Genomic DNA, 16991 nt, shown 5'->3' on the forward strand with positions numbered 1-16991 from the left:
CTCAAAGATGCGCTTGAAACCTCCTCCTGTCGTGTGTAGGATTATATCCCGATGTTCAGCCGCGTTTGTATCGATCACAACGGCTGCCACTTTCGATGCCGTTGGGGTGTTATGCGTACCCGGATTCGCATTCCGTGTCACGTGCAGACGCAGCTTAAGGTGATCCCCCTCCGGAAGAAAATTACTCAAGGCTAACGACGGGTCATGGTCATCAACGTCTTCCCCTGCCGAGCGGCGTCGTTCGTGCTCCCTGATGGCTGCTGCATACGCATCCCAACCACGATCTATCAAAAATCTACGCGCGTTGATAAATTCTTATGTGTACGGGTTGTGCGCCACCATCATCTGGTCAATTGTTTCCATGACGGCACGATCAAGGCCTTGCGTAATGTTCATACGGCTTCGCACACGTGCATCCATATCTGGATCGTTAAAGTAAAGTTGGGCATACATGGAGCGACCGAAGATAGGAGGTAGTAACGATGCCATGCGATGCCACACTGACCCTTGTACACGGAAGTTGTAGACACCATTCCGTGTCACGCTTTCGTCAACGCTTAGAGGCCGAGACCGCGAAGCTCCCATGGACGTAAACGCGAATACGTTGTTGTAGACCCAGATTGACCGCATGAAGGTCGGGTTTTCGAAACGTGCCAGAAGCGCATCAGGTGCTGTTCGCGAAGATGGAACGAACACCAGTCCGTTACGACAGCAGCATCCATCTGTCTCTTGCAGAAACTGCCAAGCGTTGCAGTAGTGACAAACCCGCTCGTTCTCCCCGTTGTCGTCAGTGTAACGCGTAAAGTAGTGGCGCCCCCCGGAAACGCTGGAAGGGTCAAAACTTTCGTAGTGTGCGAGGCCCTTCTTATACTGCCGAGACCGCCGGCGGAACCGCTCGTGCTCTTTTCGCTGATCCCTTTGTTCTTCCGTCATGGCTTCTCTTCGAGCTCTGTGCGCGACTGCGTCCCGATCACGCTCTGCTTGACGCTCCTCATACGTCATGTCCCCTCTGTGGTCTCTCCGTGAAGCCGTATTTTGATCGCGCTCAGATTGAGGCTGCTCATACGCCATGCCCCCACTGGGGTCTCTCCGTGAAGCCATATTGTGATCGCGCTCAGATTGACGCTGCTCATCTGACATGCCTTCCCGGCGAACTTCGTGCTCCACTGCATCGCGAATCCTTGCATTTTGACTGGCCTCCTCTGGTCTTGTGGCTCTGTGGTTGGCTTGCGCGTCGCGGCTATATGCTCGATGAACCGAGAGGTCTTCAGGATCCAGTCGACCCCGTCGGACCCTCGCTTGTTCGGCATTTCGGCCGCGGTCTCGAATAACCTGGGCTTCGGATCTGTTAGCTCTGCGTATGCGCTTTCTCTCGTGCCCGTTGTTTTTGTGAGCTCGTCATAGCAGCTCGCCTGACGCGGGCTCTTTCTGCATCGCGCGCACGTGTAGCTGCTGCGCTATCGTCGATCGTAGGTCCTGACATTCCAATCTGAAAGTCGTGGGTATCGTGTTGCCTGTCGCGACGCGACTCCTCCTCGAATCGTCGTTGATGCTCCGTAGGATCCTCTTCTTTCGTTTTCTCCTCACGCTCTACCGCCGGACCAGAAACTCTCATCTGTTCGGATTCAGTTGGTGCTGGGGTTTCAACTAACTCGAGCTGCTCCAATTCTTGGATTGCCTTGCGGTAGCGGGCCTCTGCGCTACGAAGCCTCTGTTTACGGAGATGTCTTTCCTTACGCGACTCTTCGTGGGATTGGGATGCGTTCTCACGCCGGGCTCGTTGTACGCGATCGTCAAGTTCATCGCGGGTAATTCTAATCATTGAACAGAGTTAGTCGAGTTAATTGTACATCAAAGCCCGCTACTCAGTTGTTGGGAAACCTTCTCCTTTTCCTCGGGGCTCTTGCCATGTTCTCGTATCTTGAGCTGGACTGTCGCCTGATTTAGACAGAACAAAATCACATTGGCTGTTAGACTCGAAAGTCTTAGTGCACTGGGAGCTATTCTACAGCCATTTTATGAATATAAGCACCAGAGTATGGACACCATAGCTTAAGCAACGTGGTATTCGAATAGAGCCCCGAACTTTCCTTTCCAGTACTAATCCAGAAGCCCTCTGTGAATAGAACACACCACTGTCATTTCCATCCCGGCTCCTCGGATTACAAACAACTTAGGGGTATCGTCACTCCAGGCGGCTTGTTGGTCCAGTCAGCTTTTGCTTAGGCTCTCCCCTTGGCCGACGTGTTACAGCCCTCAGCTCACGGTCCGACGGGTCCAAATTACCTTGCACCGCTGTGGACCAAGCAGCTGTACATGGAATTCCAGACGCCGCATCGCGCTGTTGCCTCTTGGGTACGTCAAAGCTGTTGCCTCATCCCTGTTGAGTGGTTGCCCAGGTCTGTTCGATACCGTCCAGCCCTTCAGGTCATGTCAGTAGTATGCGCAGGGTGTCCGAAAACGACCCAGCCCCTCACGGGGCTCACACAGTTCCGAAAATGCTCTAAAACTGTCTATTATGACGCTATGCTATCTAATTGTACAGGCGCGGGGCTCACTCATGCTCTTAAAGTGCTTTTTATTGTCTTGATCTCTTGTTCTTGAGCTGTCCTTGCACTTGGTCTTGGGCTCCTTGCTCTTGTGAGACCGACTGCTGCATTCCTTTCCGTCCCGCCAGAAGTGCTCTCGCAAAGTGTGTTTTGATGTGGGAGCTCACACGTTAAGAGCACCTCTGTATTGCGGGACTGTAACGACTCTTCCGCATGTGGCTGCAACTTCGGTTTGGCCAATTGGCAGCACGCGCCACTCGCTTTTGGAGCGTGGACACTCGCGGTGGGTCTAGGACCCCTAGGCGCGTGCATGGTGGTAGACGCTCCCAGTCACACCCACCCCAACCTGATTGCTATCGCTACCAACTGCCATACCACATTGGAGTCTCGGGGCAAGCCTCAGACTGTATCCTGAGAGGTCTCTCTTGAATATAAAGTAGGGCAAGGAGCCCCACGCCCGTACATACATTCATATACATCTAAAACTACCTTGCTGCTATTATACAGCCAGCGCACCTTGTCCTCTTCGCGCCGTCGCTCAAAAATCCAATTTTGTGCTTTGAATGAAAAGTGAGTCAAAAAATATTGCCCAATCAGGGCGCGAGTTAATTGCGTCACGCGTTTGGATATATTTGCAATTTTGGCATAGTTAGGTCGAGTCAGAAAGATAGGCGCGGTCGGTAAGATGGGACGAAACTGTATTAGACAGGCCGAGTGTAGCCATGCGAAAAAGTAGGTAAAAGCAGCAAGAAAGGAACCGGACGGACTTATTGACAGACGGACGGACAGACACGCTGCAAGGTTAAGAGGCGGGAAACTAGCGCTCTGGGCGCCCGCTCCGCGGATGCTAGGGCATGGTTGGTTGGTGTAGAGAAGGTTGGCCGCCTCCGCTGCGCTGCGGCGGATTAAAGAACAATTCGAAATCAAAGCTAAATGTATTATATGTATTACGTGCCCTACCAAGTCCGCGTTCCAAAGATCTCCCTGTACACAATATTGTTGGCGTGTACGTTCCCGGCCTCATCGATGGCCTCTGGATCTACAGCAATCTTGATCGCCTTCCTCGAAGTCACTCTCGACAATGCCACATAAAGCTGCCCATGTGCGAAGACCGGTGATTCCAGGTATATACCCACGTGGTGGATCGATTGTCCTTGGGCCTTGTTGATAGTTATGGCGAACGCTGGAGCCACGGGGAACTGCTTGCGCTTGAGTTTGAACGGGAACTCCTTGTCATCGTTCTCACTATAGAAGACGATCCGAGGAATGAACACCTTCTTACCCTTGAACGGCCCGGACATATGTTGAGCTTGTTGAGCAGCGATGAGTAATTTCCCCACGTTTTTGTAGCCGAGCCGCTCCATGATCAATCGAGACAGCAGTAAGTCACCAACCGCGGGTGGTAGCCGCTGCTCCGTGACCCAACAAACCACGTTTCGCAACTCGAGCGGGCCACCTGGTGTCGAAAACTTTATAATGAATCTTGAATTTACTCTTTGCAGCCACTGATATGTCCCCGATACCAGTCACCGCAGTACTTTCCGGTAAAGCTTGACGAGCCATCCACTTTCCCTTTCTGGAGAACAGCGTCAGGAGCTTCGTCGTTACCACAGACACTTCCACCGCGCTATCCGGCGTGGTATCTGCGTCTACTGCATCCATCACGACACAGAGGATTGCTGGTGAACGTGGCCTGGCCACACTCATTACTGGTGCTGCCGCTTCAACACTTCTTTTGCCGGTGCTTTTCTCGTGCAACGCTTTTGCTTCAGTAGGGCTAGCGATGTTTGGGCACTGGATAACACCGTACGTCTGATCTTCACACTTAAAACACTATTTGTCCGACTTTTTTAAAAGGTTTTTGAACGGTGTCTGACTTCAACATCCCATCTCCTGCAGGTTCGCTGGACCGTTGTCCGCTGCCTGTCGAAGTTTTGTTACCTGTACCACGTTCTCCCTGAGTTTTCTTTGAGTTGTTTCCAAATCCTGGATGCAATTAACCCTTGGTGCTAGTTTTGGCTTGCGCTGGTGGCGAGATGTGGGCTTCAAAGCGCATAAAGCCCTCCAGTTCACTGCGAGCCCACTTCAGGAAGACTTGTATATTTGCCTTAGTCTGCTTGCGCGTTTGACGCCCCAATTGGTCCTTCACAGCAGCTCTGAATGCTGGTGGACGCAAGGCCTCCACCAAGTATACAATCACTATCCACATCTACTTGCATCACATCCTCCATGTTCAACCTGTCGACTATCTCGTAGAATTCGGCCATGAGGCGAGAGAGTCGAGACTTCGCATCTTGTAATTTTAAGTTCATACAGAGCATCTTCACCTCCTTATCCAGTGTCTTGCGCGCAGTGTTGTCTGGTAGGCGTGCCGACAGAAAATAATCCCTCCGCTCCGCTTCGGTCACATCCTTCTCGTCTTTAACCTTAATTACCCAGCTGGAAAGCCCACGCGTGGGATCACCTTTGAGCCCACGCGTGGGATTTGAAGCATTAGTCAATTATAAAAAAAAATGTATGGGATGGATTTATACGTAAGGAGAATGCGCAATGACAATTTCGGTTTGTCTTTAGCCTACACACGCCGAAGAACTGGTTTATGAGTGGGTCTGAGCAGCCAACGCAGTAAAATGATGCCTTCTTTCCACAGACTCCACACTTTCGTTGAGCCTGCAAAGCTGCTCCACTAAGACGCTGGTATTGAGCTAAAGAGCTAAATGTTCGCAATGTGCGCGTCAGAAAGGTTTGTACTCCAGAAGAATCGGTACTACTACCAGGACGCGTTGATCACTGCATTATGAAGCTGCTGAAGATTAGTTGGTGGGCCAACTGCGAGATGAACGAATTGAAATTTGCGATGGTTGAGTCCAAGCAGCCTGCAGCAGTCGATTCGCATTGGTAAGCACGATAGGCGTCGACTACATTTCAAAAGGGGTGGCAAATATACGATGATGCCACTGTTTGATGAGCCATGGTCGCTCCATCTCGAGGCATCCTTGTCGTAGATGGTCGTGTACGTCAATAGCGGAAATTTTTGAAAAGAGCAGCTCGCCCATTTGAGGTCGTTCTATTCTACGCTCGTACTGCAGTGTTTAGCTTAACCACCGTCATATAGAAGTTTAAGACGTCGCCGAACGCTGTCTGTACCAGGAAGAGACGTACCACGATTGGAAATAATGCATTTTGGCTTGCGGTCGGCCCAACAAAGTGCATACATTGGCTGGCCTTTTGAAGTTTTGCTTTGTAGCATTTTGAATGAGCCGCGAGAAGGCCCAATCGAAAACCAGTCTTTCATGTACTGTTTTGGATATCTCGCGAGGCTGTCTAAACCATTCCCATAAAATATAAACCGCAAAGTGCCTCAAGCTGGACTAACGTTTTGACAGAAGAGAAGGCACTATCTGCAACAATATTGCGCCCTGTCCCTTTGTACGGCTCCGACAATCAACGATAGCCGTTCCCTCACCGGAAGAGCTTGATATAGTTTCACGATAGCCGTTCCCTCACCGGAAGAGCTTGATATAGTTTCTACTTCTGTCGCTCCACTCCTTTAACGAGTTCTAGACCCAATAGAGCTCCTGAGTCACCGTCAGCTATAGCCTTCAACCCAGCACCAATACCCTCCGGCTTTCTCGGTATCTTCGTCTTATGGAGGATACCATCATGACAGTGCTTTGCTTCTCTACCTTGCCATGCCCTCATACATTCGGCAATGCACATGATCTCACCTGGCGAAACTACTCCACGTCGGCGATCATTAAAGCTGTTAGCTTGAGCACGCATTGGCTTCCATGGGTCATCCGACATCACGTCATCTGCAAACGACAATGCACCCGAAATGTGTTCAAATGTGTGACGTGATACACCAAAACGTTCCCCAAAATTGGGAGAGGCTCCAACAAAACCCTCAGGAATGTCTTTTTCCCAGTAGGTTCGTAGGGCAGCTCGTCTAGGTTCTACTGCCATAGCGAGTCGGACTCCAAGAAACCGAAACAAGTCCCCTTCTGGTATTGTACGTTGACGACGGGCCGCCAGCTTAGCGTTTGTGTGCTTGATCGTACTCTGAATTGCCGACCACGGATGCATTAAATAGATGTATTTGATAAATGTTTTTCACCTAATTGAAGGGCTGATGGTCAACGGAAGTCGTTCGCTTGCGTAGTAATACGGCCGAATCTATTAAAACGTTTGAGCAGAATTCCCAACTCCGGTTATATGCGAGTGCTTTTCCATCATCCGATATTCCAGGCGCTGCTACTTCGGAGGCTGCCGAAGTATAATTAAAATCGGTGCAGTCTTTATTTTTTTTCTTCCGATTCTTCAAAATCAGAAGATGATGGGCTACTATCTTCTTTTTCCCCCACGCTGCCCAGTAAAAGTGACGTTATAGGTCCTTCAAGTGCCTGGTGTGGCTGTGTTGGAGCGTTGCAGGGTCGCAAGGCCTGAATTGAGCGGGCTGCGACCATTTCAACTCTACCGGCATCCCATTGGACATCGTACCAAGACTGTCGCTTGCTGCTGTCTATCGATAGGACCACACCTCGCAAACGATCGGCCGATTTGGTCTTTTCGCGTACTCGATCTCCCACAGCGTGTTTCGGCATGATGAAAGCTTCGTATGACGTCGAAAAAAATGCGCTGAGCTCCTCGTCGTTGTTGTTTTATTATTAACTTCTCAACTGACTTTGGAAACTTTGCTGAGGACAATGGTCCATTTGTAGAAGTAAGCCCACCCGCGGGCGCAGAAGCACACGCGTGGGCTCTATGGGAAATGAAGGTTAAACAGCTCAAAGCCGCAGATCCTCACCATCGTGCCCTGTTCAATGCATGTATTTAACGGCATGACAAAATCTTTGCTTGAGTACCTTGATTTAACGCCATAAGACGTCGTGAGTAAAAAGCGTAGCTGTCCATATAGCCACTTCTTCTCAGTTTTTGTTCTGCCTCAGTAAATAGGCGGGTCAGGCAAGTTCGTATCTGCGCCACGGCGACAGCGGGTGGCTCTGGAGCTCGCGGGTCGCTCGGTGGTGATGCACCTTGAGCGAAAGCTCCCCATCGCGCTTGCAAGTGCGACTGCACCGCCTCTGCAAGGCTATTAATCCGCTCACCCCTGCAGTCCCCTGGCCTCTTCAGCAGCCTTTAGCAGTCGATACTGCTCCTCCAGGTAGTGCCGGTGCTCATCCGTTTTTTTTTTTTCATTTCCTGTTGCTGTCTAGCAGTGCAGACCGACGGTTGTGTTGTGCCTGCAGCTATTTCGACGTCTTTGCCGCCAGCTGCTCTTGCTGGTGATACACGTGGACGAGTTGGGCAGCCGTCATCTGCTGTGCAGCTGCGGATTGCTGAGCCAAAGCTTCGACCTGGCGACTGGTCTCGCTGCCTTAGATCGCGACAGTACGCGTCATCGTCTCTTGAGCCAGCATCAGGTCTTGATCCGTGTACGGGAGCAGCGGGGGATACGTGGCAGCCGGTATCTGCCTCTTCAGCTTAGGCACGATCGCTTCGTCGGGCTTCTCCATGCTGGAACGACTCCCATCTAAAGAATTCTTTGTTGTTTGTCACCTTCAAACAAAAAGTAGAAGTGAACTTGTTAATCTTATGTACTAGCAACATGCATGACTACTGAAATGTCGTCCGTTCTGCAACCACCAGCTGAAGTGTCGTCCGTTGTAAACTTCAATGTACCAATTATGATTGAAGAGCTGAATGTTGCCCAATACTGTGTTTAAAAAAGATCTACGATCATCGCCTATACGACCTGTGTTGTTTGATGAAGTGGTCATGGTTTAATGACAACAATAATACTTGGAGCTGGGCGGGTATGCTATACAAGAAACCATACGTAGATCTTGGTCTGATGTGTAGAGCTTATATGTGTATTCTACAGACAATGACAGATCGATTTGATCAAGCTGCCGCATTGAGAGCAAAGATAAGTGATTACTTGAAGGTTGTGTTTGATTACACCATGTTGTGGTTAAACGTGCATTATCCGCTTCGTTTGGTATGACCGAGCGTTCTTCTCAGTCCAGCAGAAGATGAAAATTACCTCTGAGGAAACGTTTTACATCTCAAGGATTTCAAGAATGTTCGTCTCATGGGATCACGAACGATTCAGTTGGATAGCACCACAATGAGCTTGATTAAGTCCTACCTCGACTTCTTTGCTAATACACTTGGAGAGCAGCCAAGTAAGCTACTACCGAGCATGTTCAATCAGCAACCAGGCGAGTCTGATTATACAAATTTAAGCAATAGCTTTAGTCAAGTTCTGTCAAAGCTCTTCATAAAGTACAATGGAAATCCAATGTCAATGAATATGATCCGGCACATTGCTAAGTCTCATTTGATCCAATCGCCAGCTTATGCTGAACGTGTCAATCGCGAGATGAACGATTTACACGCTAAACTACTGCACAGCACCATGGCTGCTAACACGAGCTACAACAAGATTGCAAACCGAGCGATGCTTCCGAAGTATCATTTAAGCCAGACCATTCATACGATCACGCACCCAATCCTCCTGCAAAGCCCGCTACAGCTCCGCTAAGCAGACCTAAAGACCGTCGGGGGTGGATATTCCATGGTGCTTTCACATCTATTGGCAGCGACAAGACGCTTGAGATTGACATCTTTGAGGAATAATTTATTTGATATAACATACAAAGCAATCATGGAGCAAAAACAGAAACGACCATACCGAAAAGCTGTTCAATTCCATGTGTAATTTCATGGACTCCAAGATTGCTTAAGAAGCGACAAATCTCAAGTTAATATAAAAACAATGCTAGTATCTATTGGGATAGATAAACCATAAATACATATGAACCAGGGGGGGCCGTTGTCACTAATGCTACAAAGTGCAGCAACCGCTGAGGTTTCATCTCAGCGGTAACAGCACTTGCTTTAGCACAAGAGCAACGCCCGGCAGGGTGGGGTTAACGCTGCCGGATTGACAGACGCACAGATGCTGACCATCATCTGTTCGTTCTTACAATATAGTTGTTCTAGCAGTTTGTTGCCTTTTTGAATGTAAAAGCAATACCGATATCAACCAAAGTACGCATTGCTGTTAATCATTTTCGGTCCTTTAATACCCGGGTTATTGCTGGCAACGTATTCGCTAAACGCTCCAATAACATCCATGCGGTCTAAGGATTTTTCTTTACGTTGAACTGCTTTACTTTGCCCGTTTCGATGTACTGCTCAAAGAAGAACTCGTTTTCCGCTTCTGAGATCTCTTCTGCGTAATCATATGAGTTATTGAATTCCTCCGTTACCAACATCGCAACTTACGACTTCAAGGAGGGCACAAGTCGTAAGTTACGACGTTACTGGGATCCAAGATAGAAAATGGCTCGAACAAAGGGGATACGATACTTAAATCAAGTTTTTTTTGCTGCCAAAAAATATAAGCTAGAAGAGGTCAAAAAGGAAATGCCAAAGAAAGGGTGGGGGAGGGGGTAGATGTGCTGCAGTAATCTGGTCAGTCCGGACACTTGGATGAGTTGTCGAGGCTGGCGACTTGAAGCAGCGGTGTCTCATTCCAAAATTTGCCACAATGGCAAGAGTACGATCCAGTACGAGAATCAGGCAGTCGGTAGTTCAAGACACGCTTATGGTTCGAGCGGTCGACTTCAAGCATCTGTGGCGACAGCTCCGTGGAGTGGCGAAGAGGCCATCAGGCTCCGGACTCGTGAAGGAGTGGACGTATACGTCACCGACCGGGATCTCGCTTGTCGGTACGTAACGCATGAACGAAGCACAACACAGGTATCGAAATAAATTGTTGTTTGTAGGCGAGAATGCAGTGGTGACGTTTGCGATCGAGTCGGGGCTTATTGGAGAAGAGAGTAGCGTGAGTGGGGGAGAGGCAAGTGTCGATGAGAGCTTGCCATCAAGCGAGTCGGCGACGGCGTCGCAGATCGACACATCCATTGCGCCATCAGCCAACACAATACAAACGATGATCGGATCGGAAAGCGGTTTCCAGTTGAATTGTCTGGACCAGGCAGATCACGAGCTGGTCGTCGGTGCCTTTCAGCGCCTCTTGTCGGGCGCCGAGTCTAACAACTCGGATAATAGTAACGCGAGCGACGGTGCCAGTGTGGATGATTATGAGAGTGTGGAGGACGCTCCGGATGACTGCGTTGACGTAGCGGAGGACGACGTGAACATCATGGCGGATGGAGAAGTGTCGGACGCCTATGAGGATATCGATTCGATCGGTAGCGACAACAGCGCTAATAGTGTATATGAGATCATTGAGCGGCGCAAATATCCCGACGACTCACTGGAACCTGACGAAGATGTCGTCCTAATGGACGATGGCATTGTGGAGTTGGTGCGTGGAAAGCTTGCCCTTAAAGATATCGACAAGAGCGCGCTTCGGAAATTATCGTGGAGTGCACCCTCGTCCGAGTTTGAACGTGATTGTGCAGCGTATGCAGATCTGTCTACTGATGTTGCTACCCCTAGGCCAGAGATCCAAGCTATGCGGACTCGCCGATGCTCCTATTTTTCTATTATCTGCCAAAGTCGCTGTGGATTAGCATTACGAAGGAGACCAACCGCTACAAGCGACAAACTGCACACGCCAGCGCAAAGCGAATTCGAACAAAACAACGGAAGCGTTATGCTGCGACGATAGAGACTATCAAGCAGATTGAAAGGCATCTTCGTGCCGACCTTGCGTACCAAACGCATGCGATCTTACATGCGATGGAACTTTTAGTGGCACTAATGCTGAACCCGATGACGCGGCGTTTCTCACGACATTGGGCGATAACCGATAATGGCGCACTATCAGCCGGTAACGTTGGCAAGTTCATGGATCACAACCGGTGCACTTCGATCCTTCGCGACTTTCACATCGTGAACAATGAGGCCCCGCGCGTTCGCGATAAGAGGTGGAAGTTGAGGCCGGTTGTGGACGTGTTGCAGTCTCGTTATCGCTCGGGCTGGACACTTGGTAGCACGTTCTCCGTTGATGAAGGCGCTCTACCGTCGACATTAAAGCATAACACAACACGGATGTTCATGCCCGACAATCCCCACCGCTACGGAACCAAATTGTTCATGGTGTGCGATTCCAAGGGTGCGTACTGTCATCGGTGAGTTTTTTTAATGGAAAATAATAAGTCGTAACGTTTGACATTAATTTCTTATTCGATTTGTTCCATGTCGTGACTTGCGACTACAGCTTTGAGATGTACGTCGGGAAGCGAGATACAGAAGATAGGGACCAACAAAAGGTCAAAAACAAGACGGGGGCAGCAGCAGTGATACGAAACATGAAGGCTGTTCTGAGTGGGGCATCTCTGGGATTTCGACTGGTTGTAATCGACCGTTTCTATTCCTCGACACCGCGGGCCATACAGCTTCTATCGATGTCGGTCTACGGGCTAGGGACGATCATGATTAACCGGCTAGGCGCTTGATAAGCAAGTCACTTCGAAACTCAAAACAAGACCGCTTGCGATAGAACGGGGATCCTTCGCGTTCTCGCGGTTAGATGCTATTCTGACCATGATTGCCTGCCATTGGTGGGACAGGAAATCAGTACACTAGGTCCTACCATGGTAGAAGACTCAATCCATTAAAACATCAAAATGGTAGGACCGTCAACATTTAAGTGCCCGGAGCTCGTTACCGAAAAATCAACGCCGGATGAGCGGCGTTGATGTCCATGATCAATTCCGCATCCAGTCGTATTCGATTCAGACAGCGTTCCGATTCCAGAATTACTACAAATCACTGCTCATGGGTTTGATAGACATGGCACTGGTGAGTGCATACCTCACACAGAAGGAGACGTGTCGGCTCAAGCGACTCGTACCTAAAGACCGTGGAGACTGGTATATCCTCCTGCACAAACAACTACTGCAGCTCACTGCAGACGACTTTGTCGACGCCTCTACCCCTACTCCTTCTCCTGTGGCGCGCGCCAGAAAGCGCCGCCGACTAATTGGTCACGTGCATGTGCAGTTTGACGACTGGGTAATCGTATCAGCCGTCCAGAAATGCCGTCAACGTTCCTGTAAAGTTTGCGCTCTTCTCCGCGGCGAGCGAAAGAAACCATTTCAGACCACTTACTACTGTAAAGACTGCTCACAGCCTGGTGCGAAGTGCTCCCTGTGCCCCAAGTCGCGGCATAATTACAGGGGTGCACGAAAGACATGCTACCAAATTTGGCATGAAGACTTCGAGAGTGAGGTTTCCATCCCAGCATCCCTCGGGAACCGCGTCGTCTTGCGGCGCTCAGGCAAGGTGGATGCACGTAAGCCCACGTGACGAGAGCTGATTTGTCAAGATGGCGACGCTAATAATGAGGCGGAAGAGCTTGTAGACCAGGATGTTCTACAGTCAGCAATCGTATGAATGGATTAGGTAGCACTGCGTTTACTTGATATTCGTACATTTTTATGGATTGGCAAGGAAGGATCTGTTGCTAACAAAAAAATGTGCGTTGCAGTCTGAAAGTCGTAAGTTTTGGCTTTCCGAATTATATTTTGCTCACAATGTCGTAACGCTTACGACTTAGATTTTAAACCTCTGGGAGCTAGTAGCGGGAATCGAGGAGATATTGACGTGGACAAGACACGCACATACAATTAGTACTGTAAAAACGAAGTCGTAAGCTACGATTTATATTAGGCGGTTCCAACTCGGACTTTCTGGTAACGGAGGGGTTAATTCTGATTCCGAACTTTGATCCTCTTTATATACCACGCTAACCGCGATCACCGGTGCGAGAATCGACTCATCCAATTCTGGATCTTTGCTTATACAGATATTCGAGACCTTGACGGGCTTGATCACCGATGGGGTTGGTGTATGAACAACCTCAGCAATAGCTGGGGTATTCGGTTGAGGCGGCATTTCTTCTATTATATAAGTCTCTACGACAATAATTTCCTCTCGATCAATAATAATCGCGTTGTTGCCACATTCTTTGTTGCGAGCAAGTTTCACTGCTCCACGTTGCTTTTAATGAAGCTGCACATTTTCGTAGTTGTGTGACTAAAATTATGTTTTGTTTATTCTTAATAGACTTCGCTTAAGATGGACTCGTCATTTTTTAAGATGTCGTACTCAGGAATTATCAGCAGACGACACATTAGCGGGCTCATCAGTTTATAGTGTCATCGCTAAATATTGTATGAGTACGACACATTAACGGAATCGACATTATCGAAGTGTCCATGTGTGAATTATCTTGTATCCTCTATCGAAACAGGGGGGTATTGCTATGTTTCGATACACTTAGATGACGAGCTCATTGTTGCGAGAGGCATTGTGTTCGGCTTGCGTCCAGCTATTATGTCCATCTTTCTTTTCATTAGAAGCCACGATAGCAACTCTAGATCAATCTATATATCTCAGTGTAGAAGTGTTGCTTCTGATAAGGTGGTTGCCTTTTTTGTCGGTACAATACCGGTTTACGGGGTGGTTTCGTTCATGAATTCATGATTGTTTTTGTCCAATCAGGTCATGAATTCATGGTATATCGGTAAATGTGAGATCGCGACGTGCACCCTCCGATTTTGGCTACCGAGGATGTAACATTCGTTGTGACACCGTTTTTTCATAACTGCGATGTGCCATTAATTTATGAACTCGTCAATTCGCACTACTCGCTCACTACGTCCTTGAACTCATGAACCAAAAGACCTGAGCAGCCTTGCGCTAGTCCGCTTCTCGCAATGTTGTCCAGAGACTCCTCCACATCATTCAAGCGATCCTTGACGGTTTTCTTGCGGTCCATCTCTTCGCGGAGTGCATTGATCGTTTCCAGATGGATACCGACAAGAAATCCATCCTTGATAAGAAGTGCAGCACCAGAATCTCCAGCGTACGTTGGGCACGAATACATGATGTGTCTTCTGTGAGCACTGATGGAGATACCGGCTACCGGAGCAAATCCCAGTTGATTCTTGAACACGTCTTGGTATTCGTCAATACCGAGTCGATACGATGCCAACACAAGATCATAGCGTCCTCTTAGTTCATCTGGTCTTCCATTCCATGGAGGAATGAAGAATGATCTGGGTTTGGACGACTTCAAAATCGCAAAGTCCAGCAGAGAGCTGCGAGCAACAACTTCAACAGCTTCAATACCTTCCTTCAACGCCAGAGACACCATGCTTCCCACAGTGTGTTGCTCCGTTAGGTTATGGTCGCATGTCACCGCTAGAGTCGGGCTGAAAAACACACCCATTCCAACACCGTTGCGTTCTTCGTCTTCTTCCACGATCACAAATACTGCCTTTTCGACTTGTTCTTGAACGTTTGGCTGGATAAAATAGCGTGAATCGCTTTCTGCGCGCTTCGGCACTTGCACAATGAGCGCATTATCTTCATTATTCCCATACGCCGTAACTGGGGACCCCGACTGGGGCAGCAGCACGCTTCGCTTCGCATCGTACTCCGCCCGGTTCGCAAAGACTGTGAGATCGGACGCAGCAATCCCTGCTAGGTGGCTGTCTCTGAACTCTTTCTTCACTGCCTTTCGGAACGCAACAACATCTTCGATATCCACGATAACAGCATCAGTCGACGTCACCGCGTTCCCATCTTCGCCTACGAGCAGGAACCATTTCCGCGCCACCATCCCTTCTACGCGAGGCGCACTAACGAAATAACGTTAGACAGCTGGTACATCAAACTGACACAAACGTTACATCAAACTACACAACGCTAAACGAATCGACCAATTAAAGACAAGGACGATCGAAGACGAACGCTGAAACAACAAACGTGACCCGTGTGAGAACTGCAGGCAGTATCGTTGTTCAAATCAATCGAGACGGATATACATCATGGGCCATCATGATTCATGGGGCACGGGTTGGCGATGGATGCAATCGACGCGATATTGAGCGGCAATTGACGTATGCGCTAGCTGACAAGCGGATGCCAACGAAGACCAAAGGATTTAAGAAAGAAAGGTGCTCTTGCGGTAATGATTAAGCCTGCAGACGGGTCTCCGTCCGAAGATGCATTTCTGTGTCTGGAAGATGCGACGAAGGGCTTCTTTCACGAGGTTCATCAGTGTAAATGCGTCGAAGGGAATCTATCACTGGACGTTTTCGAGCAAGAGCGGTTGAGGCTGCTGGTCCCGACGACCTATTCATCTTATATTGCACGAGCGTAGTGACGGGTTGACCTATGGTTGCTGCCGAACTCCGCATTTGTTGATGCCACCTGCTGGGAAGCGTACTACGGCCCATTTGCTACTCGTGCACACTTCATCAAGTGTGTTCCGTTTTACCGTGCATCAACACGAGCTCCGAGGTTCAGCTGGAGTTCGTGGAGGGTGTAGGCCCGGCCTACCGTGCCCGAATCGCGAAGAAACGTCCATTTACGAGCTTGGAAGATGCTTTTGTGAAGACCAATATTCCTGTCAAGGTTCTTAGACGATTCGATTTCAACACGGATTCGCGTATGCCCCATCTCGGCCATGGGATGGATACTTTCCTTCCGATCATGAGTACGTGTAATTCTGAATTATGAGTCTGTCAAAAATCTGTTGGAGATATTATTTTGGCATTAATGAAGTATCGCTTGGTGCTTCTTGAATTGCATGCGTAGTCCTTACAGCAATCCTTCGTATGTTTGTTTCCACAGTGTGTGCAGGTGTTCATCTCCACATATTTGATTTTACGATGAGCGCGCTCGATCTCTTGCGGCTTTAACTGTTCCTTAGGTAATTTATCCAATCCGAACTTCTTTCGCATCCAAACAAGCAAGTGTCTCCGCATTTCAGATCTCGATATTTCCGCCCCTTCTTCATATGCTACGTTTCCCATAGCGAATCCGTAGCTGTTATTATTATAGCACTCTCGCGAAAATCATTGCTTCAGCCAGCCACGAAAATGTATATGCTCAACGCAGCAACCGTTTAAACAACGATACTGTAGCCGATCACTTCGCAATTTGAGTCCAGCCAGCGACACGATCTCTCCTTTCTTCACGTACTACGAAGTACCTTGTTAGCTGGGACACACTCGCTGCTATAAAACATGGCTCAAAACGCGTCTGACCCGCCCATGCGTGCCACCATCGAATACGACAACGGCAAGACCCTCATGGCACAGGGACCACAGGCGCTGCACGACCACGTCGCCTCCCGTATGGAGAAAGCTCTGGGCAAGAGCCTCCCGCAGATGGAGGTGCGATTCCGAGACGTCTCCATCTCGGCCGACATCATGGTCAAGAACGAGACCGACGCCACAGTCGAGCTGCCAACGCTAATCAACGTCATCAAGACCGGTTTCCGTGAAATGCGATCCAGCAAGCACGTCGCCAAGAAGCAGGTGCTCAAGAACGTCAGCGGCGTCTTCAAGCCCGGTACGATCACGCTGGTGCTCGGCCAGCCCGGATCCGGCAAGTCCTCGCTCATGAAGCTGCTCAGCGGTCGGTTTCCCGTCGAAAAGAACATCA

At 49.2% G+C, this 16991-nt stretch overlaps 2 protein-coding genes across 2 annotated transcripts; one reads left to right on the forward strand and one right to left on the reverse strand.

Moving 5' to 3' along the window:
• Positions 1-14178: 14178 nt before the first annotated feature.
• On the reverse strand, positions 14179-16010 carry PITG_04786 (uncharacterized protein; the record flags this gene model as incomplete). The annotated part of the gene is made up of 2 exons (XM_002905457.1): positions 14179-15178; positions 15820-16010. 2 exons carry the CDS (start codon positions 16008-16010, stop codon positions 14179-14181), a joined length of 1191 nt encoding a protein of 396 aa, XP_002905503.1.
• Positions 16011-16570: 560 nt separating this feature from the next.
• On the forward strand, positions 16571-16952 carry PITG_04787 (ATP-binding Cassette (ABC) superfamily; the record flags this gene model as incomplete). The annotated part of the gene is made up of 2 exons (XM_002905458.1): positions 16571-16820; positions 16882-16952. The coding sequence occupies 2 exons, from the start codon at positions 16571-16573 to the stop codon at positions 16950-16952; spliced, it is 321 nt and encodes a 106-aa protein (XP_002905504.1).
• Positions 16953-16991: the final 39 nt, after the last annotated feature.

Source organism: Phytophthora infestans, genomic scaffold (genome assembly GCF_000142945.1).
Source record: "Phytophthora infestans T30-4 supercont1.6 genomic scaffold, whole genome shotgun sequence".
NCBI classification, from domain to species: domain Eukaryota; phylum Oomycota; class Peronosporomycetes; order Peronosporales; family Peronosporaceae; genus Phytophthora; species Phytophthora infestans.